This window comes from Tenrec ecaudatus, chromosome 12 (genome assembly GCF_050624435.1).
Source record: "Tenrec ecaudatus isolate mTenEca1 chromosome 12, mTenEca1.hap1, whole genome shotgun sequence".
In the NCBI taxonomy this organism is placed as follows: domain Eukaryota; kingdom Metazoa; phylum Chordata; class Mammalia; order Afrosoricida; family Tenrecidae; genus Tenrec; species Tenrec ecaudatus.
Window position 1 is genome coordinate 120,467,838 of NC_134541.1, and position 25,190 is coordinate 120,493,027.

Genomic DNA, 25,190 nt, shown 5'->3' on the forward strand with positions numbered 1-25,190 from the left:
AGCATCCAGGATCTGGGGGAAAGCTGTGTTGTTCATCGGTACTACCTCGCACCCTAATTAACCCATCTCCTCTCCTAAACCCCTCTATGAGGGGATCTCCATTGGCCGACACTTGGGCCTTGGGTCTCCACTCTGCACTTCCCCCTTCATTTAATATGGTATATATATACATATACACATACATACACACACTTATATCGTGGTTTTTTTTGCATGATGCCTTATACCTGGTCCCTTGGCACCTCGTGATCGCACTGGCCGGTGTGCTTCTTCCATGTGGGCTTTTTTGCTTCTGAGCTAGATGGCTGCTTGTTCACCTTCAAGCCTTTAAGACCCCAGACACTATCTCTTTTGATAGCCGGGCACCATCAGCTTTCTTCACCACATTTGCTCATGCACCCATTTGTCTTCAGCGATCCTATCATGGAGGTGTGCAGTCAATGATATGATTTTTTTGTTCTTTGATGCCTGGTAACTGATCCCTTTGGGACCACTCGATCACACAGGCTGGTGTGTTCTTCCATGTGGACTTTGTTGCTTCTGAGCTAGATGGCCGCTTATTTATCTTCAAGCCTTTAAGACCCCAGTCACTATCTCTTTTGATAGCCGGGCACCATCAGCTTTCTTCACCACATTTACTTGTTCACCCACTTTGGCTCCAGCCATTGTGTCAGGAGAGTGAGCATCATAGAGTTCCAATTTAATAAAAGAAGGTATTCATGCATTGAGGGAGTGTTTGAGTAGAGGCCTAAGGTCCTTCCGCCACCTTAATACTTGACCTATAAATATAGACACATAGATCTATTTCCCCATCCTCCTATATATATTTGCATGTACATGTCTTTGTCTAGACCTCCATGAATGCCCTTTGACTCCTAGCTCTTTCCTCCATCTCCCTTGACTTTCCTCCTGCCCTACTACCATGCTTCGTCGCCACCTGGGCTAGAGTATACCTCTTCTCTAAGCAACCTTACCCTTGATCATTTCCCACCAGGCCTGCCACTCCCCCTTCTCTACCATTTGGGGTCCCATGTTTTTCCCTTGTCCCTGGGTTTGTTAACACCACTTCCTTTCCCCCCCTCTACCCCCCCACCCCAAGTCCCCCCGGAACTGTCGGTCCCGTTGTTTTTCCTCCAGATAGTTCATCCAGCCTGTCCTATTCAGACAGACCTGTGGAGACACTAACATGCACGAAAACAAGATTTCGGTTCTTATCTGTACCCGTGTACATTCTCTGGTCTGGCTGGATTTGTCTGGTAGAATTGGGTCATGATAGTGGGGAGGAGGAAGCATTAAAGAACTAGAGGAAAGTTGTATTTTTCATCAGTGCTATACTGGACCCTGACTTGTGACCCTTATGTAAGGGGATGTCCAATTGTCTGCAGATGGACTTTGGGTCTCCACTACACTCCCCCTCTTGCACGTTGATAGGATTTTTTGTTCTGGCTCTTTGATACCTGAGCCTATTGACAACTTGTGATCACACAGGCTGGTGTGCTTCTTCCATGTGGACTTTGTTGCTTCTCAGCTAGATGGCCACTTGTTGATCTTCAAGCCTTTAAGACCCCAGATGCTGTATCTTTTGATAGCCGGGTACCATTAGCTTTCTTCACATTTACTTAAGCATCCATTTTGTCTTCAGTGATCGTGTTGGGAAGGAGAACATCACGGAATGCCAGGTTATTAGAACAGTGTCCTTAAGTTGAGGGAGTACTTGAGGGGAGGCCCAGTGTCTGTCTGCTGCCTTAATATTTCATATATAAATATATGTACATAGGTCTATTTCCCTGTCCTTATACATAATTATATTTACATATGTACATGACTGTATTTAGGCCTCTAAATGCCCTTTGCCTCTTAGCTTATTTCCTTTTACTTTCCTCTTGTCCCACTATCATGCTTAGCCTTCATTTAGGTTTCAGTAATTCCTCTCGGTTACATTGCCCTTGATCAAGCCTTGCCAGGCACCCTTACACCCTTCTTGCCATCAATTTTAGATCACTTGTTATTCCCTTGCCCTGGGTTTGTTAACCCTCCCTTCCTTTCCCCTGCCTCTCCCTCTTCCTTGTCCCCCTGGAACTGTTGGTCTCGTTGTTTTCTCCTCCAGATTGTTTATCCTGTCTATCTTACCTAGATAGACATGCACAGACAACAATAAGCACAAAAATAAGAGCAAAAGAAAACAAAACAACAACAAAAAAGAAAAGCCTATAAATAGTTCCAGGTCTATTTGTTGACCTTTAGGAGTTGTTTTCTAGTTGAGTCTGATGGGGTGCCACGTCTTGGCCCCACAATCTACTTTTGGCATTCCCCGGGGACTTCATTGCTTTGCTCCCCTTGCTGCTCTTGCACGCCCTTAGCGTTTTGCCCACTATGGTGGGGTTAGATCTGGCACAAGACCCACACTGCCTCCAGTGTTGTCCCTCATAGCGCCATGAGTCAGTGAGACTTTGTGTCTCTGGTGGGGCCGGCCTTATGGTCCTCTCTGTGCATTGGCTGCTCTGAGAAGGAATATCGTCCTCAGGGCTTGGTGGACCAGGATGTGTTACACTCTTCTTCCCTCTTCACTTACTCCTGTGTGCTTGGATCAGACATGCCTCTCTTTCCGAGTTGTAGCTTCAGTTGCTGTTCTCAGAAGTGAATTCTGAGGGGAGGGGAGTTTAGCAATTGTTTTAGCTCTTTTTTTTTTTAGCATGTGTGTATCATTCGTGTGAACTACTATGCTCCTTAAAGTAGGTATGCTCATAAAAATGACTTTACTTTTCAAATTGTAGCCCATCTTATAACCACTATTCCAACAGGGATTCTATGTATTACTCTGCCATTAAAAAAAAATTACATTTTTGATACTTTCCCTTTTTCTTATAGTTAGGTTAACTTTTTTTATTATTATTAAAGATCATTTTGTTCAGGGTTCTTACAACTCTTAAAACAATCCATCCAAAGATGGAAATGCTAATAAATAAATAAATAAATAAATAAAAGCCTGCAAAAAAAAACAACAATCCATCCATCATTTATATCAGATATGTTTGTGCATATATTGCCAGTATTATATTCTAGGCATTTGTTTTCTCTTGAGCCCTGATACAGATGAGCCTTGAAATAAGCCAGACCCCAAAAAACCAAAATTGTGTGATTGCACTTACGTTAAATGTCTAGACTAGGCAAACTCATAGAAAAATAGGTAGATATTAGAGATTGCCACTGGTTGAGGGCCAGAAATGAAAAGTTGTATCCTAAATAAATAAATAAATAATGTTAAAATAGCGTGTTTTAATGGCTGCAGTTTCTGTTGTTTTGTTTATTTGTTTGTGGGGGGGATTTTGACATAGCAAATATTGTACATTGCATATAAGTAATGCCTTTGAATAATACACTTCTAAATTGCTAAAGTAATGAATTCTATGTTAACATAGTTTTACCACAAAAACATTTTAAATTGGTAGAGGTAGAGAAGTCATTACTAATACTTACTTTGGAATATAATAATGTAACACAAATTTAGACAAACTCACTGCCTTTGCTTCTGACTCCTGGTGAACCCTACTCAGCCAAATAAAACTGTCCCTGTATGTTTCCAAGACTGGAACTCTGTGCGAGTAGAAAGCCTTTCTTGAGTAGTTACTGATGGTTTTGAACTGCTGGCCTCGAGGTTAGCAGCCCAAGGCCTAGCTCATTGTGCCACTAGAGCTCCAATTATGTAAATAAGGTGGTGAGAATTCATTTAAATATTGAATTTCAGAAATGAAAGAGACCTTTGACCATGTCGTTCAATACATGTTCTTATGTCAGTTATCTTTTGAAATGTCAGGGATCTGTTATGGGTGAACTAAAGGAAATCTTAAGGATGAAACTTTTACATATTAATAATCCCACAATTGAAGCTTAACCTTTTATTTGATTGATAATGAAAATAAGACCCAGAAAGTTATTTTATGCACTATTACCCCTTCAGCTTGGTGGCAGAGTTGGAACTTGAGTTCACTTGTAAGCCTGCATCTGGAAAGTGCTACTGTCTGTACTGTTGGTAGCGCTTCTCGCGGAGGTCCTTCCTTTACTCTCCCACTTGACAGTGTACGCGTGAGGGACTTCCAAAGGCTCAGTTCTCTCTCTGAACTCCTCTTAATGAAGATGACACATAATAAACATAATCATCAAAAATGTTTTTTATTTTGAAGTTATTTGTATTGTTTTCTATTTCTGATAACGTTTCTATGTGTGTACTCTAAATTACATTGTTTTCCAGAGATTCTGATAATAAACTCTTGCCAGCTGCAGCTCTGGCATCAGAGCACTCCAAGGGAGCCCCCTCAATTGCAATCACTGCTCTTATGGAAGAGAAGGTAAGCTTTACTGGCAGTTTAAATTAGGGGAGGTGCTGTGTACAGGAGGAATTGTATTCTTGTTTTTAAGTTTTTCCTTTTTTTTCTCTTACAGGGTTACCAGGTTCCTGTCCTTGGGACCCCATCTTTGCTTGGACAGTCCTTGTTACATGGACAGTTGATCCCTACAACTGGTGAGTAAAAGCATTCAGGTTTGGCCCTTTTTCCTTTAAAAAATAATTTTAGCTTTATTTAAGGTGCAACTTCATAACTATCTATATATTTTGTGTGTGTGTGCAAGGTCCAGTAAGAATAAATACTGCTCGTCCAGGTGGGGGTCGACCTGGTTGGGAACAGTAAGTATATGTTTAAAATTATCTTCATACGCTTTTTTTCTAATTAAGTAATGAAACTCAAACGATAACGTGTTACTTGATGGCTTGATTGTAAACTATCGTATATACTATGTATACTTTGAGTATAAGCCGACCCAAATATCCTTCCTCCAAGGCACTTCATTTTACCACCAAAAAATGCATTAAAAATATGCTTTCAAAACTCTGCTTTGGGAGTGGGGAGAGAGGGGAAAAAATGATGAGCTCATACCAAGGGCTCAAGTAAAAAAAAAAAACTCAGCTTATACTCGAATATATATGCTACTACATTAATACTGTATGTAAACTGTTTCAAATTTAATATGATAAGATTTGTTTTCTTTTAAAGTTTCTTTTCTAAAATAGAAAATACTTTCATTTTTTATGTTCATGTCTTAAATAGTTATCTTGATAATTCTTCAGTTATTGAGTAAACAAATTTTTCTCCCTTTTTAACATTTTTATGGTTTCAGTGAAAATTTACAGAGCAAATTCATTTCCCATTCAGTAATTTGTATACATTTTGTGTGTGTGTAATATTAGTTACAGCCCCCTCATAGCAGGACTCTTCCCATTTCCTTCCTGAGTTCCTAGTGTCCAGTCACCCATCTTTCCTTTCCCTTCTGCCATTTAACTCACTGCGCTTTTGGTTTCCTGTGGTTGCTTGGTTCTAAGGAGCATGTTCCTCACAAGTGTTCCTGCTCTCTTTACAGACCTGTGTACTGTTTGGCTGAAAGGTACTCTCTAAGAGGATTAGAGGGTATAAAAGGACCAGAGTATAGGGTTCCATCAGTTTCTATCAGACCAGTAAGTCTGGTCCTTTTTATGATTTTGGATTTTGTTCTATATTTTTCTCTTGTTCTGTCTAAGTTGTAGTAGTAGGTATTTGGTAGCCAGCTACCATCTAGTTCTTGTCTCAGGCTTAGTGAAGACGGATTTGTTGGTCTTTTAGGCCTTTGATTAATTGTTTCCCTACATTCGATTTTCTTCTCTCTGCTTTGGAATTATTTTTGATACTAAACTGTTTTCTTTACAGGTTACCATATATACTCATGTATAGGCCAAGTTGTTAAGCACATTTTTAATGCTGTTTTTGTGGTAAAATTAGGTGTCTCGGCTGATATTCGGGTCAGCTTGTATCACTTATATACAGTAAATGTTTTCTTCAACTAGATCAAAATTTTATTTGTGTAAATCAATATATTATGGTTAAAGTCTACTAGGAGAATGATGTGGGAGTCATGGCTAACTTCACAAAAAAAGGAAAGAGAATTAAGCTCAACATCAGCTCAAGGCCAATTCCAATGAGGCAGAGATCCAAAATGTTTTCATCCACCAATCTTCTTAACCATCTCTGTCTCGGCTGGGTTCGATAATTCATTGCAGTGGCCACACAGAACTTCACAGACAATACTTGTGCCTTTGGTGTGTATTAGGGAGTTAACAAGTTATAATTCAGCTTGCATACACTCCTTTCTCTGGTCCTTAGTTGCATAGTAGCCATGTGGTCCCTTGGCCTCTGCACTGTGAAGCAGGTGTTACAAAGCTCCTTTATTGGTGCTGATAAATTTCCAGCAGATACTCTGCTCCACATAAGCCTGAGCCTGAAGGCGCTTGACTCTAGCACTGTAGGTCTGCAAACCTAGCTCCCACAATTCAGTACCTGGAAGCAACAAACTCCACCGTGGAACCTCCTAATTAAAGGCACTGAGCTTTATTCACTCTTTGGGCCAGGAAGCCCACCTCTCAGTCTCATGCTCTGACTCTTGATTCTGTTGCCACTGCTTTTCTGATGTCATAGCTGTCTACTGGGGGTTGGGGAGCTTCAGTACATGGGGATCTGTAGGTCCAAAGGACACACTCCCCTCCTGACTCTTATGGTAGTGGAAAATGACTTCTGAGATTGCTCATCTTGTACCCAGTGATACGGCAAATGTGATCAGTCTTTTTATTAGAATTCTGTATATCCTATTTCCAATGCCCCTACCCAGTGGTTTGGAGAGAGGTACAAAGATTATAACTAGAAGAGCCATATTAAGTAATTCACTGCAGCATACTACAATTCTATTGGTAGAGTTTGCATTAATGAAATCTTTATTGTTGTTATTAGATGCCATTGAGTTAATTCCTACTCAGAAGCAACCCTTTATAAAGCAAAATGAAACCCTGGCTGATCCTGCGTGATATTTAAAATCTGTAACATTTAAGATTTATTTACGCACTATATTTCTGTCTAATTATTGCAATCGTTATATAACACCACTTTAAGGTTGCTTTATGGCCTAAAACTCATAAAGACTGCTGTATAGCCTAAAACTCAGAAACAAAGTATGTTAAATAAGAGACTAACAGAACATGGGATATAATGATAGGCAGGTGACCTAAGTTTGAATCCCAGCTTCTCCATTACTCTCACTACCATCTAGTCCATTCCTACTCATAGTAACTCCTATAGGACAGGGTAGAACTGTCCCCTGTGGGTTTCTCAACTCTGAACTACTGCACAATCGGGGCTACTTTTATTACCTATATAGTAATTGCAAATGAGCATTTATAATTCAGCTTCCATATCCTTAAATGTAGAATTGAAATGGTGCCACCCACCTTACTGTCTAAGCTGCTTATATAGCAAAAAGTTAGAGTAACTTACAAGATGTTACTTGAACACAATATGGAAAATATTCTATATTGAAGTTTGATTATTGCTATAGTTAATTAGAAAGACAGATGATTTAAGTGTAATAATTGCTCACACCTCTGGAACAAATTTCAGAACCAGGGAATAAGAAAGTTTTCTGTTTAGTTTAAATAAGTGTCTTAAAGTCTTTGTATTCAAAGGCCATGTACCTATACCTACGTAGAATTACTTAGCGTCATTTTTTTCCCCTCACGTAGTTCCAACAAGCTTGGATATCTGGTTTCTCCACCACAACAAATACGAAGGGGCGAGAGGAGCTGCTATAGGTATGCATGCTGAAAGCAATAATATGAACATGAGGATGGGCGGAAGGGGAAACAAGTGCAACGGGCAACGAATAATCTTTCCTCGCCCCCCCCCCGGGGGGGTGATGAACCACAGAAACGTGGGTGTAAGATATGAGAATTATAATCATTTTTAGTTTATCAAAGGGTCATTGGAAGGGGGGGGCTGATATCAAGGACTCAAAAAGTAAATGTTTAGAAAATGATGGTGGCAGCATATGTACAAATATGCTTGATACAATTGATGTATGGAATGTTATGAGTTGTAAAATAATTTTTTTTTTTAAGTGAAATTTCTAAAACAGATTGCCAGACCCATCTTTAAGACAGCTCTGGGTAGATTTGAACTGTTACTTGTATAACCTAGGGACTTTTGATTTCAGGGTTTGTAAAATAAATATAAAACTTCCAATAGGTTTTCTAAATAGTATTTAAAAGTAGATTAAAAATAGAACATTTCAAATCCTACTTAAGCAAAGTGATTTTTCGTCTGTTTTTATAAAATCATTAAAGGCCTAAGAATTGGTACTGCCACGGTGCAACAAATTTGTGGAAATGATGATGGAGATCTCACTAGCCAGAACAACTCCAGTTCCAGTTTTATTCTTAGAACACTTGAGCTAAATAATGCTAATTTTCTATTAAGTATATGTCATGAGCATATGGAAAATTACAACTCAAAGAACTTGTTAGAGAAAGACTTATTAATGTTTATCTTAATTCTTAGTAGTTGTCCTTAAGAAGTTTAGGAGGAAATTGTGTTTATTATTTTCAATTACAGCAAGAGTATATTCTGTAACCCATTGAGAATTGCCAAGCTGGTGAAAGCTGCTACTTTTATCTGTAGATTTCATGACAGTTTGGTACAAAAATAATACTATGCTTTCTAACTAAAAAAAGAATAATAGCTATAATCTAAGCCACTGCTTCTATATTGGGTGCCAAACAAAAAACCTCACACTCATCAGTTTGATCCAAAAACCTCACTCTCATCAATTTGATTCTGATTCACAACTATATAGGGTTTCTGGGGTAAATCTTTATAGGAGCACAGTCTTAATATGTCTCGTGAGGAGCAACTAGTATATTTGAACTGCTGGCCTTGTAATTAACAGGCCAGTGCTGACCATCAGGGCTTTTAATACAAGGGGCAGCACTATCAGGGCTTGCTGTATTGTTTTGGTTTTTAATTTTTTTAATGTGAATTGGGTGAAGATTGACAGAACAGATGAATGTTTTCCATTGAATACTTCATACACATTTGTTTAATGTTGTGGATTGCAATTCCCATAATAGAACATCATTTATTTTACCCCTCTTTCTCCTTGTTTTTACAATTTTCTGAACTTTGCCCTTTTGGTTACAAATGGTTAATTATTTTTAAATTTACAAACCTAACTCATGTTACTGTTCCCCTCATGGTGCTTGGCTGAAACTTGAGCCCTGAGGGTGAGTTCAGTACCTGACCTGAAAGTTGATGAAGGACAGTGGTCTCAGGGGTTCTACCAGACCACCACCACCAAAGACCTTCCAGTGTGATCCTTTCTTACTTTTTAATCTTTGATAAGTCACAATTCAGAAACTTTCACCAGTAGTATTTATACTTAATTCTGAGAGAAAATGTAAATCTTCATTTGTTAATTACAAACATTAAAATTGACATTCCACTTTGAAGGTGTCTTAAGTCATGCTCTCCCTCAAAAAGGAGATTGCAGGACGTAATTTTCATTTAATGGTTTGACCTTAAGAGGCATTTTTGAAAACCAATTCATAGAAACATTGATCTGTGAGCTACTTTAAGAGATTAGGAAGTAACGGGTGGTTGGCAAGTGTGGAATGATACTAAATCTGAGCTTCATAAAACATGTTATAACTATATTATTACCATATACAGAATCCTATAAACTTTTTATCACTTTTGTACCTAAGTAGCCTTAATAATTAGCGGTTTATTTTAGAATTAGTTTTACAGATAGATGATACTAATGTTCCTGTACGTTAGTAGTTTATTCTGCTCCATTGTTTATAAATTTGAAATTAATCAAGGATAGACAAGACAGGCTTGCTTGTTTCAGATGATCTCAGTTGGAAGGAATAATATCTTGGGATTTCTTTCTCCAGAAGTATAAACCGTGGACGACACCACAGCGAGAGATCACCGAGAACTCAAGGCCCATCACTACCAACCACTCCCGTTTTTGTGCCTGTTCCACCACCTCCCTTGTATCCACCACCTCCCCATACGCTTCCTCTCCCTCCAGGCGTTCCTCCCCCACAGTTTTCTCCTCAGTTTCCTCCTGGCCAGCCACCACCTGCTGGGTATAGTGTCCCTCCTCCAGGGTTTCCTCCAGCTCCTGCCAACTTATCAACACCTTGGGTATCATCAGGAGTGCAGACAGCTCATTCAAATACCATCCCAACAACACAAGCACCACCTCTGTCCAGGGAAGAATTCTATAGAGAACAGCGGCGACTAAAAGAAGAGTGAGTTTTTCATTTGAAATTATTATACACTTTTTCATTCTCTAAGGTAAATATTGGGAGCCCTGGTGGCATAGTGGGCCATACAGTGAGCTGCTAACCACAGGGTCAGCGGTTCAAACCCACCAGCTGCTGCTTGGGAGAAAGATGATGATATCTACTCCCACAAAGATTTAAAGTTTCAGGAGACCCAAAAGGGCAGTTCTACTCTGTCCTGTAGGGTCGCTCTCAGACTGAATTGACCCATGACAGTGAGTTGAGTGAGAATGTGAACATTAAATAGGTGCCTTTGGAATCTTACAGTGTTTCCAGGTAGTGCAAGAAAAATCACCTAAAAATCAAACCAGAGCCATACAAGAAACTTCAGGGATTCCTAGTTGTCTATAGTTTTATGGTAGAAAACTAATGGCAATTTCATTCATGATCTAATTACATTTGTCTTGTTAGTTTTCTTAAATGGTTTTTGTTAACTTTCACTCTTTAACTTTATTTTACTAGGGAAAAGAAAAAGTCCAAGCTAGATGAGTTTACAAATGATTTTGCTAAGGAATTGATGGAATACAAAAAGATTCAAAAGGAGCGTAGGCGCTCATTTTCCAGGTTAGTGTTTTACAAGCCTTCACAACAGAAATACAAATGGGACTTTGAATATCCAGGGATTAGCTATGGATATAAATAACATTGCATTTAATGGAATTTTTTTATTTGGTTTAGGCTTACAGAATTGGAGATATAGTTTATTGAAATGTCTCTACATAAATTCTATTGTATAGAGCTAGCAGTTATGGGGATTAAATTACCCTTGTCCCTTGAAGTTATTTATAGTAAGAATTAATTGGTAAATTGTTTATGGAAAGAGAGAGAAAAGCCCAAGGACATTTCTGAGCACTTTTTTTACCATAAGGCTACAGCTTCTTGCTGGAACATTAACCTGCGTAATTATGATTAACAGTAGACTACAAATTACTGGTAGAATAATTGAATTGCAAAAACTCAGCTAGTTTATTTAAAAGATGTTAGTTTGTAAGCTTTTATTTGAAATGTGTTTATAGCAATATAGGACCAAAAATTGATCAGATAGGAAGTAAAGTTTAGATGTAATTGGCATTTTGTTTAATTAGCTCATATAACTCATGGAACATTGCACTCCACTCAAATTGTTAGATTCCACTCAAATTGTTAGATTTCACTTTTATTTTGTTAACAGAGTGATGACGTTCTGGTCTCTATACGTTACTCCCATCACAGTGAATGTCAAGGTGCCCCTTGAATCCCCTAGGATAAAACTTGATATAAAGAAAGACAAACTGCTAGGAGAGGACTGTATTTTCTTTTGTACATATTTCTCAACTATCAACTATTGTTTTATTTTTATTTTTAGGTCTAAATCGCCTTATAGTGGTTCATCATATTCAAGAAGTTCATATACTTACTCTAAGTCAAGATCTGGTTCAACACGCTCACGTTCTTATTCTCGATCGTTTAGCCGCTCTCATTCTCGTTCCTATTCCCGATCACCTCCATATCCCAGAAGAGGCAGAGGCAAGAGTCGAAATTACCGTTCGCGGTCTCGATCTCATGGATACCATCGATCTAGGTCAAGATCACCACAATATAGACGGTATCATTCACGATCAAGATCACCTCAAGCCTTTAGGGCACAGTCTCCTACTAAACGCACTGTACCTCAAGGAGAAACAGAGCGTGAATATTTTAATAGATTCCGAGAAGTTCCGCCACCTTATGATATAAAAGCTTATTATGGGAGGAGTGTTGACTTTAGAGACCCGTTTGAAAAGGAGCGTTACAGAGAATGGGAAAGAAAATACCGAGAGTGGTACGAAAAGTACTATAAAGGTTATGCTACTGGAGCACAGCCTAGACCATCAGCAAATAGAGAGAACTTTTCTCCAGAGAGATTTTTGCCACTCAATATCAGGAATTCTCCATTTACAAGAGGCCGCAGAGAAGACTATTCTGCTGGACAAAGTCACAGGAGTCGAAATATAGGTGGCAACTATCCAGAAAAGATATCAACAAGAGATAGTCATAATCAAAAGGATAATACAAAAACAAAAGAGAAGGAGAGTGAAAATGCTGCTGGAGACGGCAAAGGAAATAAACATAAGAAACACAGAAAAAGGAGGAAAGGAGAAGAAAGTGACTCTTTTCTGAATCCAGAGCTACTAGAGACATCTAGAAAATCTAGAGAACCTACAGGGGGTGAGGAAAATAAAACAGACTCGCTATTTGTTATCCCAAGTAGAGATGATGCTACACCTGTCAGAGATGAACCAATGGATGCAGAATCTATCACTTACAAATCAATATCTGAAAAAGAGAAGAGAGAAAAGGAAAAACCGAAAGTAAAAGGTGACAAGGCCAAACGTAAAAATGATGGCTCTACCACTGTATCTAGAAAAGAAAATGTAAAACCTTCTAAAGGACCTCAAGAAAAAGCAGATGGAGAACGTGAAAAATCTCCTCGATCTGAACCTCCGCTTAAAAAAGCCAAAGAGGAGACCCCAAAGGCTGACACTGCTAATAAATTAACATCTTCCTCTCAAAAAGATGAAAAAATCATTGGTACCCCCAGAAAAGCTCACTCCAAGTCAGCAAAAGAACACCAAGAGACAAAACCAGTCAAAGAGGAAAAAGTGAAAAAGGACTATTCCAAAGATGTCAAACTGGAAAAGCTAGCTAGTAAGGAAGAAAAGGCTAAGAAGCCCAGTGAGAAAAGTAAGTCACTTGATAACAAGGGAGAAAAAAGAAAAAGGAAAACTGAAGAAAAGGGTTTGGATAAAGATTTTGAATCATCTTCCTTGAAAATTTCCAAACCAGAAGGAACTGAAACAGTGAAACCGTCACCAAAACGTAAAATGGAACCTGATAATGAAAAGATGGATAGGACCCCTGAAAAGGACAAAATTCCATCATCAACTGCCCCAGCCAAAAAGATCAAGCTCAACAGAGAAACCGGGAAAAAAATTGGAAGTACAGAAACTATAGCCAATGTAAAAGAACCCTCTGAAAAATTGGAGTCAACCTCTAGCAAAGTTAAACAAGAAAAAGTCAAAGGAAAGGTCAGGCGAAAAGTAACTGGAACTGAAGGATCCACCTCAACTCTTGTGGATTACACCAGGTATTTATGATTATGGATATACGATTATGTTTGAATAGGGGATGTCCATTTTACCTATGTTTTACATTTTTATTAAAGTGAAATACATTAAATTGTCCTGATCTGAGGGTTAGGCAGGTTCTTTTATTTTAAAGAAATTACTGCAAAAAAAGTTGAGAACGAACACGTTTGTTTTAATACTCATATATTAGATCCCTTTACTTTTGTATAATAACTGTCTTTAAATCATTTATAGCTAGGATAGCAGAATAGTTGATCTTTAATGCTATCCAGACGTCATGTCTAAGTGAAATTTTAGCAGTTTTTAAAATTATCAGTGCTTAACAATTAATAGTTTATCATTAATTAGTTTTATTTTTTCTTTTCTTTTTTTTCAGTACAAGCTCAACTGGTGGCAGTCCTGTGCGGAAATCTGAAGAAAAAACAGATGCAAAACGAACTGTCATTAAAACTATGGAAGAGTATAATAATGACAATACAGCTCCTGCTGAAGATGTTATTATTATGATTCAGGTTCCTCAATCCAAATGGGATAAAGATGACTTTGAATCTGAAGAAGATGATGTTAAATCTACACAACCTGTATCAAGTGTAGGAAAACCTTCCAGTGTTATTAAAAATGTTGGCACTAAGACTTCAAATACAGTCAAGTATAATGAAAGAGAGGGTGAGCCATCAGAGAAAGTTCAGAAACTCACCAAGGAAGTGAGTCATGAAATAATGCATGAGATTAGAAGTTCAAAAACCTCTGCATCTAGTGAAAAGGGTAAAACCAAAGATCGAGATCATTCTATATTGGAAAAAGACAACCTTGAGAAGCGTAAAAGCAGCAGTCAACCAGAGAAAGACAGTAATTTGGACCGTCTAAATGAACAAGTGAGTTTTAAAAATCTGTCTCAATCTTCCAAAGAAACTAGAACCTCAGATAAGCATGATTCCATTCGTGGCTCCTCAAATAAAGACTTCACTCCCAATAGAGACAAAAAACCTGAGTATGACAACCGAGATTATTCCAGTTCCAAGCGTAGGGATGAAAGAAGTGAGTCAAGACGAAAAGACTCTCCCCCTCGCAATAAAGATTCTGCATCCGGACAGAAAAATAAACCAAGGGATGAGAGAGATTTGCCTAAGAAGGGAACAGCAGATTCCAAAAAAAGTAATGTAAGTCCCCCAAGAGACAGAAAACCTCACGATCACAAAGTTACTTATGATACTAAACGCTCAACTGAAGAGATAAAGTCTGTAGATAAAAATACATGTAAGGATCGTGAGAAGCATGTCTCAGAAGCAAGGAATACTAAAGAGTCAAGTGGCAATAAATTACTGTATATACTTAACCCACCAGACACACCAATTGAAAAAGAACAAGTTACTGCGCAAATTGACAAGAATGCTATCAAACCTAAGCCCCAGGTAAGCCACTCCTCTCGACTATCCTCTGACTTAACTAGAGAAACCGATGAAGCGGCTTTTGAACCAGATTATAATGAAAGTGACAGTGAAAGTAATGTATCTGTAAAAGAAGAAGAAACATCAGGGAAAAATTCCAAGGAACTGAAAGATAAAGTGATGGAGAAAGCAAAAGAGAATCTGGACACAGCAACTGTGGGCCAATTAGGCATAACCAGGAGTCAGAGTCAAAGCAGCCCAAGTGTTAGTCCCAGTAGAAGTCATAGCCCTTCTGGAAGCCAAACCCGAAGCCACAGTAGCAGTGCCAGCTCAGCAGAAAGTCAAGATAGTAAGAAGAAGAAGAAGAAGAAAGAAAAGAAAAAGCACAAGAAACATAAAAAGCATAAGAAACATAAGAAGCATGCAGGTACTGAAGTTGAATTGGAAAAGAGCCAAAAACACAAACACAAGAAAAAGAAGTCAAAGAAGAACAAAGATAAAGAAAAGGAGAAGGAGAAAGATGACCAAAAAGTGAAATCTGTCACTGTGTAAAAGGACAGATTTTTTTAAATTGACTTAATTACTAAGTCATCTATATTGAATTTTGTTATAATGTAAAGAAATTCAAACCTTGTAAATAATGACATGGAAGACCCTGTGCTGCACTTAAAATATTGCTGCTTGATTATTTGATTTTTACATCAGAGCTTTATAACACGAACTTTTGTACAGAATTGTGAGTTGTGACCATGTAACAGAAGAGGTTTTGCTAGGGCCTATTATTTTTAACCACCATTGATTAGTTGGGGTGGAGTTTACTGTACTGTGAAATTTTCACATTTAAATTTTTTTAATTGCCTGGCAGAAGCTGATATCAGTTCTAAAATATCAGCAGAATGATTTGCTGAATTCATTACAACCCCGTTATGTCACTTTTTGATTACAATAAAAGTTTTCAGTAAACTTTACCATGTTTATTCACTTTCTTGAAACCCTGACAAAGGAGTATGAAATTCCTTGATAAAGCAGCCATTGAAAGAAGACGCTGGTGCAGAGCAGTGTCTTAACACCTTGTGACAGAAGCAAGCAGTCATCAATTCAGAAGTAATAGCCAAGATTGTGTTGGGTTTCTGACAGGTTGTGGTTTGGGAAGTGTCCTTTGAGCAACTGAAAGCTACTAAAACGAATTGGACTGCTAAGAATGATACTTTGGAAACTGATACAAAAAGGATTGATGAAGTGGTTGGAGGGAGAGACCAATTCCAATCTGATAACCCTGCAGTACTGTAGCTAGACAGGCACTGTGGTAGAAAAGAGTTACATGAGAAGCAATTTACTTGTATTAACCTCTGCCACTGATTCAGTATATTCAGAGTGTGACATGACCCAAGGTACTCCAAAAAGGTTATGGGAAAGTGAAATTGATTCCCCCCCCCCCTTGAATTACTTAAAGCCCCATCAACTGTATCATGGTTGGCATGGAATTCAGTTTTGTGTATATTTTAAGTAACAAAATATATTGAGAGAATATTTTTATAAGCAATACATTACTACTATAACATGAAAATGTTAAATTTAGGAAGTACTGCATAAGTGAAACCAACTTTTATTCCCAGTAACCTTTATTTCACCAAGAATGAACATCTGTTGTAATCACTATCCCACCTCCACTACCATCAACTACAATTAACACACTTATGTTTTTAGATAATCCAACAAGAGTACACTAGCTGTTTAGGTCCAGAAAAATCAGATTACATCTCATTGAAGATAATGCTTAGAATGAACTTTTTAAATCATCTGAGATTAGTTTTATCTATGTTCATTCATTGTTCTTTAACTGGGCCCAGTCCTGACAATTTCCTGGAGTTGCTAATCACCTGAGATAATAGATTTAAATGTTGCATCCACAGTCTGGTCCAACTCTTAGTTGTTGACCTTATTTAGTTTGGCATTCACTCTGGCTTACACTGTCTTCACTAGATTGCCAGTACACTCTCAACCAGGAGCTAGCACGCACGTGTCTACTACTATCCCTTACCCGTTTTGTTGCACACAAAAACTTGACCCTTAGACTAGGATGTTGAATGCTGCTGAAAAGATGGGCGTAAAATTTACCCTAGCCAGGCGTTATCCAAATGACTTTTAACCCTTAAATTGTCAGTGGCTTGAAATTGTATTGCCTTGCATACTCTAGTGCCTAGACCGTAAATTGCCATGTGGAAGTGCCAGACAACATGTAACGCCATCAATTATCGGCCCTCCACCCTGCTATTTTAACTGATTAACAAACGCTATATCCGTTATCTTTTGCTCCTGGTGGTTTGATCTGGCTGAAGTTTCCTTTTTCATATTCCTGTCGAGTTGAATGTACATAATTCTGAAGTAAACATTATTTAAGCGTTGGCTTCCTTTTGATTATTCCCTCCCAATGCCTGCCTACAGGAGCACTGGTGTCTTAGTGCGTTAAAAATTGGGGCTGTGAAACAGGGTCAGCAGTTCCAAACCACCAGCTACTCTGAGAAAGGGTTTTCTGTTCTATAAAGATTGAGTCTCAAAGGACCATGGAGGCATTTCTCCTGTCCAAGGGTCCCTGTGAGAATTTGAGTGCCCACCCACCCATGCACACCAAGGTGCAATGGCCTTACTCGGTATGCTGTACTAACATCCTAAATTGTATTTCTAAGAACTTTATTTGGTTCCTACACTGGATTAAGTTTGAGCTTCTCAATTGAAATGTGTCAGGTTTATATTTAAGATCATCAAACTATACCTTCCACTTGGTAGGTAATCACTATTTGAATTTTAAAAATCTTTGAAAAGTGACTTTAATGTTGTATTTTACCAAGCAAACTTCACCTACACGACAGTCAAAAGTGCAGAGGCCAGTAAAAAAAACGATGGACAGCCAGTGATTTTATATGTATATACATGTATATCAAGTATTTTAAAGGGAAGAAAATGTTTTTTACATAGATTTGGGAAGTAGAGACTAAATATGATGATGGCAGAAAACGGCTTCTGCTGTACATAAAGAGTTGCTATGAGAGGAACCCAACTTGATGGAACCTAACCACAGTCGTTCCATTAAGAAGCCCTGCTGGCATCTGGTGAAAGTGCTAGATAGCGCACTGAAAGGTGAGCTGTTTGAATCCTCCCTCAGCTCCACAATAGACGTGGCAGTCTGCTTCTGTAAAGATTCTTTAAACAAAGTGATGCCAATTCATAGCACCCCTTTACTCTCGTCTATGACTTCTGTCTCCATTTCACAGCATAGGGTTTCGTGTTGTATCCTTCCAATAACTAGATGCTTCAATGTGCTAAGAATACTTCAATATTAAAATGGTACTTAAAAATAACTCCTTTGATAGTCACAGTATGCCAATTTAAGGGAGCCAATGCCTCTAAAATGCTTAAACCAGGGATTCCAAAGTAGAATGCTGGTTGATTTACTTGTCCTGATGTGTTAAGAGTTGCTGTCTGGTCCCCTTTCCCTGCCTTTTAACTTCTTTAACGTGTGCTGTTGTTACTGTTTTGAACTACATAGAACAATTTGAAGCATGATTTTCTCTGAGTCCTGTTATATCACTACCCATTTGCTTCAGCTAACGTCAGCAGGTTTCTTATTTTAATGCAATAGACTCATTTAAAAACATGTTAGGTGCCATTGAGTTGGTTCTGGCACAGCTACCGTACATAAAAAACAGAAGGAAACACTGCCCAGTCCTGCCTCATCCTCTCAATTTTTTTGTTTGAACCCATTGTTTCAGCCGCAGTGTCAGTTCATCCCAAGGTTCTTCCTCCTTAGCCCTGACTCTAGCAAACATGATCCCCTTTTTTCAGGAACTGATCTTTTGATATCAGGCCTAAAGTATGAGACAAAGTCTCACTCTCCTCATTTCTATGAACTATTCTAACTACTACTTCCAAGACATTTGCTGTTCTGTCAATCCATGGTATATTCAATATTATTCCCCCAATATGACAATGCAAGTGTACCAATTCTTCTGCAGTCTTATTATTATCCAACTTCCCTATGCATATGAGGCAATTGAAAATACCATGATTTGGGTCTGGTGCACCTTAACCCTCAAAACGCCATCTCTGGTCCTTAACACTTTATAGAGCCTTTGTGGCACAGATTGTCCCAGTGCAACATCCAGCTTTAAGGATTTGTTTTTCCTTTATACTAAGTTGTAATCACTCTTAAATTTGGTTTTCTTTACTCTCCATCAGTAAGTGCTTCAAGTCTTCTCCTTTGCAGCAAGCATACTGCAGGTTGTCCTACATACTCTAGGTTGTTAATCGGCCTGCCTTCTGTATAGAGGTTACCTTCTTCATATGGTTTGGCTTCCCAAAATATTTGCTCAGCATACACATTAAATGATATGGTGAAAAGATAGAACCCTAATGCACACCTTTCCTCTTTCAAGCAGTGTGATATCCCTTTGTTCTGTTGAAACAACTGGCTCTTGGTCGATGTTTATGCATGAGCACAATTAAGTGTTCTGGAATTCCCGTTCTTCACATATTTATTTGTATGGTCCATCACAGTCGAATGTCTACATGGTCAGCAAAACACAACCATCTGTCTAGTATTCTCTACTTTTAGCCACAATCCATCTAACCTCAGCAATGATACCCCTTGTTCCAGTCTTCCCCTTGGGTCAGACCTACCAGCTTCTCTGGGAGAAAGGAAGCTGTCTGCTCCCATAAGCAATAGCAGTGAGTTTGGGCTAGATTTATACCAAAGGAATGCAGATTAGAACACTTACATTGCTGGTGGGACTGTGGAATTGTACAAACACTGTGGAAATCAGTATGATGCCTCAATATGCAGACACAATTATGTCCCAGAAATATGTCTATTGGGTATATACTTAAGAATACAACATGAACAGACATAGGCACATCTATGTTTATTGTAGCAATTTCCATAATAGCAAAAAATATGGAACAACCAAAAACTTCATTATAGATTAATGGATTAACAAACTGGTACAGTCATACAATGGAATATTATGTATCAAAAAAACTGACAACTCTCTTAAGCACCACAAGACATGGACAGAACTAGACATTATGCTTAACAAAGTTAGTCGATCTTATAAAGATAAATGCAATTATTTGTGACATTATTAAAAGGAAAACCAAAGAAAATGAAACATGGTTTTTACACCAAAACATAAGACTTTGAAGACAAGGAGGCCTTCGACGGGCAAGAACAGGGAGAAGGATGGGATAGGAAATTACAGAGGGGGAGAGAAAAGATGGGAGGGAAGGAGGAAAGAACCACATTTATGGGGGCATTTAATGGGATGTCATTACTGATTTCATTTGTTGAGATGGGCTGTTTAAGGTAATTTTTTTAATTTAAACAAAAAATAGTGAAGACAGCTTTTTTTAAGCTCTTAACACTTAAAAAGTTCTTCTAAATAACAAAATTATTTTTCAAAAAGCTCTCCAGATTCTTTATCCCTGGAATCTAAATATTGGTCTGAGTGGCTAAAAAGGGAGGAAAATTATAATTGAAGAAGACTTGGAGTCTTTAATATCATAAAAGTTAATTTCAAGCATACATTAAAAAAATAGTCTCTATTCTCAGAAAGCATTGTTTACAAAGAAAGCTTCTATAGAACAATCACCAAAATAAAGTAAACTTAGCAACATCATAGAATACAAAGTCAATATAAAAATATGAGCAAGAGAAAAAAAAAAGAGGACCTGATGCAAAGGGCTTAAGTGGAGAGCAAATGCTTTGAGAGTGATTAGGGCAAAGAATGTACAGATGTGCTTTATACAATTGATGTATGTATACGTGTGGATTGTGATAAGAGTTGTATGAGTCCCTAATATAATGTAAAAAAAGAAAAGGAAAAAAAAGAATGATTAGGGAAAAGAATGTACAGATGTGCTTTATACAATTGATGTATGTTTATGTATGGATTGTGATAAGAGTTGTATGAGCCCCTAATAAAATGTTTTTTTAAAAAAGAAAAGAAAAAAATATTAGCAAGAAATATCTAGAAAATATAGCTTTCTTTTAAAATAACTATTTTAATAGTCATATACCATATTTACATAAGAAGGCATTTTTTTAAAATTTCTAAGACATTTGCACTGATTATCTCAAAACCTTATTGAGAGGGAAAATTTAACAAAATAGTATATACTTATTTCTGAGATTTTCTTTAAAACTAGGTGCTTTTAGGTGCTGTTGAGTCAGTTCCAACTCATATCAACTCTCTGTACAACAGAATAGAGCATGGCCTGGTCCCGCACCAGCTTCACGATGATGCTGATGTTTGAGTTCATTGTTACAGGCGTTGAGTCAATCCATCTTGTTGAGGCCCTTCTCTTTTCCCCTGCCCCTTACTTTGCCACTTAGTCCTAATGATCACCCCAATGACTTTGATCCACTCACACACTGTAAACTGTTCTGTGCTAGGTTTATTTTGTATGTGTACTTTCTTGTCATTTTCTCCATTGATGTTCAGTGAGTAATATCTTTATGGTTTTTCTCTCTCTGTTTTGATAAGGATTATTCATTTTCTTTGTGGTTACCCTGTAATTTATTAATTTCTTCATAAATTTAAAAATCCGTTTTATTTTTAAATTTACTTATTTTCAAGGCTCTCACCGGCTCTCATGCCTGGGATCTCCACACAAGGACCACCAAGCAGGGCTGAGATTGTTCATCCAGCCCCTCTTATTTAGACAAACCTGTGGAGATAATAACGTGCACAAAAGCAAGACAGAGCAAAACCAAGCAATGATATACAACAAAATAACTCAGTTCAAAAAATTTCAATGGAAGATTTGGGAATGAGAAGAGACACTGGGAAATTTGTGCCTTACGTTCTGACTCACCAGGAAAAAGAGCATCAACTAGGAACATACTGTGCTTTGAAAAAACAGCTCTGAAGTGACCCAGACTTTTTTTCCCCCAAGGTATTGATGATGAGGCATGGTGCTATTCTTACAACCCCGAAAGCAAACATCAATCAAGCCCGTGGAAGGCATCATAGTCACCTCGTGAAGAAAAATAAAATCTCATCAAGTGAAATAAAAGATCAAGACAATTCTCTCTCTCTCTTTCTCTCTCTCTCTCTCTCTCTCTCTCTCTCTCTCTCTCTCTCTCTCTCTCTCTCTCTCTCTCTCTCTCTCTCTCTCTAATGTGAGGGGAATAGTGCATTTGGAATTCATTTCACCAGGTCAGACCTTTAATCAACCTTTATATTTAGAAGTTCTGAAAAGATTACATAACAGTGTGTGACAAAAAAGGCCTGATTTGTGGCAGACAGGGGACTGGTTTTGCCACCATGACAATGCACCTTCTCATGTAGCCATCTCAGTGTTCCAGCTGCTGGCAAAAAACAACATGCCTTTCTTGCCACATGCACCTTACTCACCTGATCTTGATCTGTGTGATTCCTTTTTGTTTCTACAAATGAAGAGGGACATGAAAGGACAGAGATTTGATGACGAAGAAGAGGTGAAGGAAAAAACAAGGAAGGTGCTGTCAGCCATTCAAACAGATGAGTTTGAAAAATGTTTTAAAGAATGGAATAGCAGTAGTAAATGTATTTCACAAATGTATTAAATGTAATGGAGTGTACTTTGAAGGTGAAAAAAATGTACTTATTTTCTATTTAAAAATTCTATACACTATTCCTTTTTTTTAACTTCTTAATTGTGTTCATTACAAATGGATATCTCTGGTTCATTATGTTCAGTTTTGTAGATTTGTTTTACTTTTAATACTTCCATAACCAGTTTGACTTCTGGGTGGTGGTGTCATGTATGTTCATGTCAGGTTGCTGTTGGTTCTCTAGCCCAAAAAACACGTTGTAGTATTTTTTTAAGGTTGGTCTGATTTTTAATTCCTTTCATTTCTCTTCACCTTGAAATGTCCTAATTTTCCATCATATTAGTTGAAAAATGTTGGTGGGTATGATTCTTGGTTGGCAATTCTTTCAGGATTTTAAATATAAATCTTGCTTCTTTCCTGAATGACTTTTGCTGAGAAATCAGATCGTAGTCTTATTAGTTGTCCTTTGTAGGTAACTTTGTTGAGATGCTCTGAGGAATACTTTCTTTGGTTTTGAAAAGTTTGATTATGATAGTCTTGATGATTTTCTTTTGTGGTCGATTTTGCTTGGGATTTGTCCAGATTTTTAAATGTGTATTTTCTTGTCTTTCATGATGTTAAAGAGATTTTGTTCCAACAACTGACAATTCTTTGTGTGTCGGGGGAGGGGGATATTCATGTTCTGCAATTACAGTCACATGTAAATTATTCCTATAATTCTTAGGATTTCTTCAGCCTTTTCATTTTTTTTATTATTCCTCTAGCAGATTAGTAGTATTGAGAGATAATTTAGCTTTCCATTGATTCAATTCTACTCCTTTTCCTTAACAATGTATTATCTGTTTCTGAAAACTTCTAGATTTCTATTTGCTGTTTCCATATAGTTTCTAATTTTCACTTGTTTTTCCAATTTTTTTGTCATGTTTGGCTAAATTCTAATAAAGTTCTTCTGTGTATTCTTTCCTTTTTCAATTTTTCTCTCCATTAAAAGTACCTAAATATAACTAATTTGCATTCCTTATAATCAGGTAGTTCCAATGTCATTTCACCCTCACACGGTCTTCCGGTTTTGTTTTTGTTTGTTTGTTTGTTATATATTTGATTCACGTTATCTTGTTTAAGAATGAGTTTGGTTCTGCAGTTTGTTATGTTGTTTCTTCCTGAGCTGAAATTAATTGTTGTCTCTGAGACATTGTAGTATTTGTATTGTATTCATATTTAATTAATAATTGTATGTAGGTATATTCTTATACACACATTTCCTGTCTCTTCGTAGGTGTGATAGAGAATGTGTGTATGCAACCGAGTGTAGGTTTGACTGGAGTTGGTAGCTGTTTAGTAATGACCAAGTGGTACAGTAGCAGGCAGTGGCTCTCACCCAATAAGTGAGCTGCAGTAGGTACGGGTGTGGCTGGGCCATCTAGGCATGGTTATCTCCCATCAGATGGAAGAAGAAAAATAAAAAAGGGGAAAAAAGCAAGTGGAAGAAAACAACAGCAATTTTTTAATAACTAGAAAGAAAAAGGAAGGACATTTAAAACAAGCAAATGAGTGAAGAGAAAAAAAGGAAAAAATTTACAGTAAATAAAACAAGGAAGGAGAAAAAACAAAACTATAAGAAAAGATAATGTGGGTGAAGGGAAATGAGAAAAGAGAAAGAAAAGGGTAAGCAATTTTACAGCGATAATATATGAAGATTTTAGTAAAGTCAGAAGATAGGAGAGAATAAAATAAAGGAGTCAGACAGATTTTATAGTAGCATGTTCACCTCCTAGATGGCCATGATCTCAGCAGCCAGGTCCGCACAGAGCGTGAGAGGAGGAGGAGGGTTCACCTTTATTTCTGACTAGGCCTCTATATACTTGGGGGTGCACAAGCCCCCCTGATTACAAGTAGCAACATGCATCACAAGAAGGGGCTGTACAATAGGCATACACATCACAGGAAGGGGATGAGCTAGGGGTGTACATGTAATAAGAAGGGGGATACTAAGGGGACACGTGACAAGATGGGCAGACCCTAGACTGAAGATGGCAGCCTAACTTTGGGCATCCTTGAGTGGGCTCAACCTTGTCCCTGGGCTCTCCTTCAGGGAGGCAACCCACTATCCTTATCAGAAGGGAGTGGGCCCTACTCAGGGTGGACAGACTATAAAGTCTGATTCCTCTAGATGGTTGACATCCCTCATGGAGAATAACCTAAGCGGCTTGCATTGACCTCTAAGTGTCCAGTCTTTTAGCATGTGTAGCAAGCAGTGTCTTGGGTTTGGCATATATTTGGGGGAGACAACCTGCGAAGAAACCCTTTTGTATCCCACAACTGTGGAGGATAGGGCACCCCATATAGGTATAGGTGGATACAAACTACTAACCAAGGAACTCACAGGTGAAGTGGAGAGGGTTGAGGGTGTGGGTTGCCTGGTGGTAGATGGAGTTTTTTCTAATCTAGATATTGGCTGGGGTCAAGTCATCTCATCTGCAAGTAGTTCACATGAGCTCAGAAGGTAGCTGAAGTCCAAATGCTTGTTTGAGGAAGGAAACTCTTTAACCCCAGATAGTAACTGAGGAATGGAAGGAGTTATTAACAGCTGCACCACAATGCTATGGAAACAGTTGACCACAGTCTGTACACACACACACACACACACACAAACACAGAAAGAGGTACAACAGAACAAAATCCAGATCCAGAGGTATACTCTGAGGCAAAGGGCCTGGAACTAACAAAAATCATAATTAGAAGAGTTATTTTTAAACATGTGTTAGTCTGGATACTTTAGAGAAACAAATCCACAGAAACTCATGCATTAAAGAGTTTTATATAAAGGTTAAGTGTGCATCAAGAAAACATCCCAACCCAGTGCTGCCCAAGCCCACAAGTCCAACATTAACCTATTAACTCATATG

The 25,190-nt window shown here is 38.0% G+C and overlaps 1 protein-coding gene across 4 annotated transcripts in view; it reads left to right on the plus strand.

The window, feature by feature from the left end:
• RBBP6 (RB binding protein 6, ubiquitin ligase) overlaps positions 1-15,661 on the plus strand; it is a 36,811-nt gene extending 21,150 nt beyond the window's left edge. Inside the window, exons 11-18 of one of the 4 annotated variants that reach the window (XM_075564624.1) lie at positions 4,250-4,346; positions 4,417-4,519; positions 4,627-4,681; positions 7,595-7,663; positions 9,803-10,165; positions 10,661-10,762; positions 11,544-13,304; positions 13,682-15,661. In XM_075564624.1, the coding sequence (XP_075420739.1) occupies positions 4,250-4,346; positions 4,417-4,519; positions 4,627-4,681; positions 7,595-7,663; positions 9,803-10,165; positions 10,661-10,762; positions 11,544-13,304; positions 13,682-15,245 (4,114 nt within the window). In that variant the 3' untranslated portion in view covers positions 15,246-15,661. The remainder of the gene's footprint in view (positions 1-4,249; positions 4,347-4,416; positions 4,520-4,626; positions 4,682-7,594; positions 7,664-9,802; positions 10,166-10,660; positions 10,763-11,543; positions 13,305-13,681) is intronic. The other 3 variants (XM_075564625.1, XM_075564626.1, XM_075564627.1) reach the window with 3 other exon arrangements.
• The last annotated feature ends 9,529 nt before the right edge of the window (positions 15,662-25,190 follow it).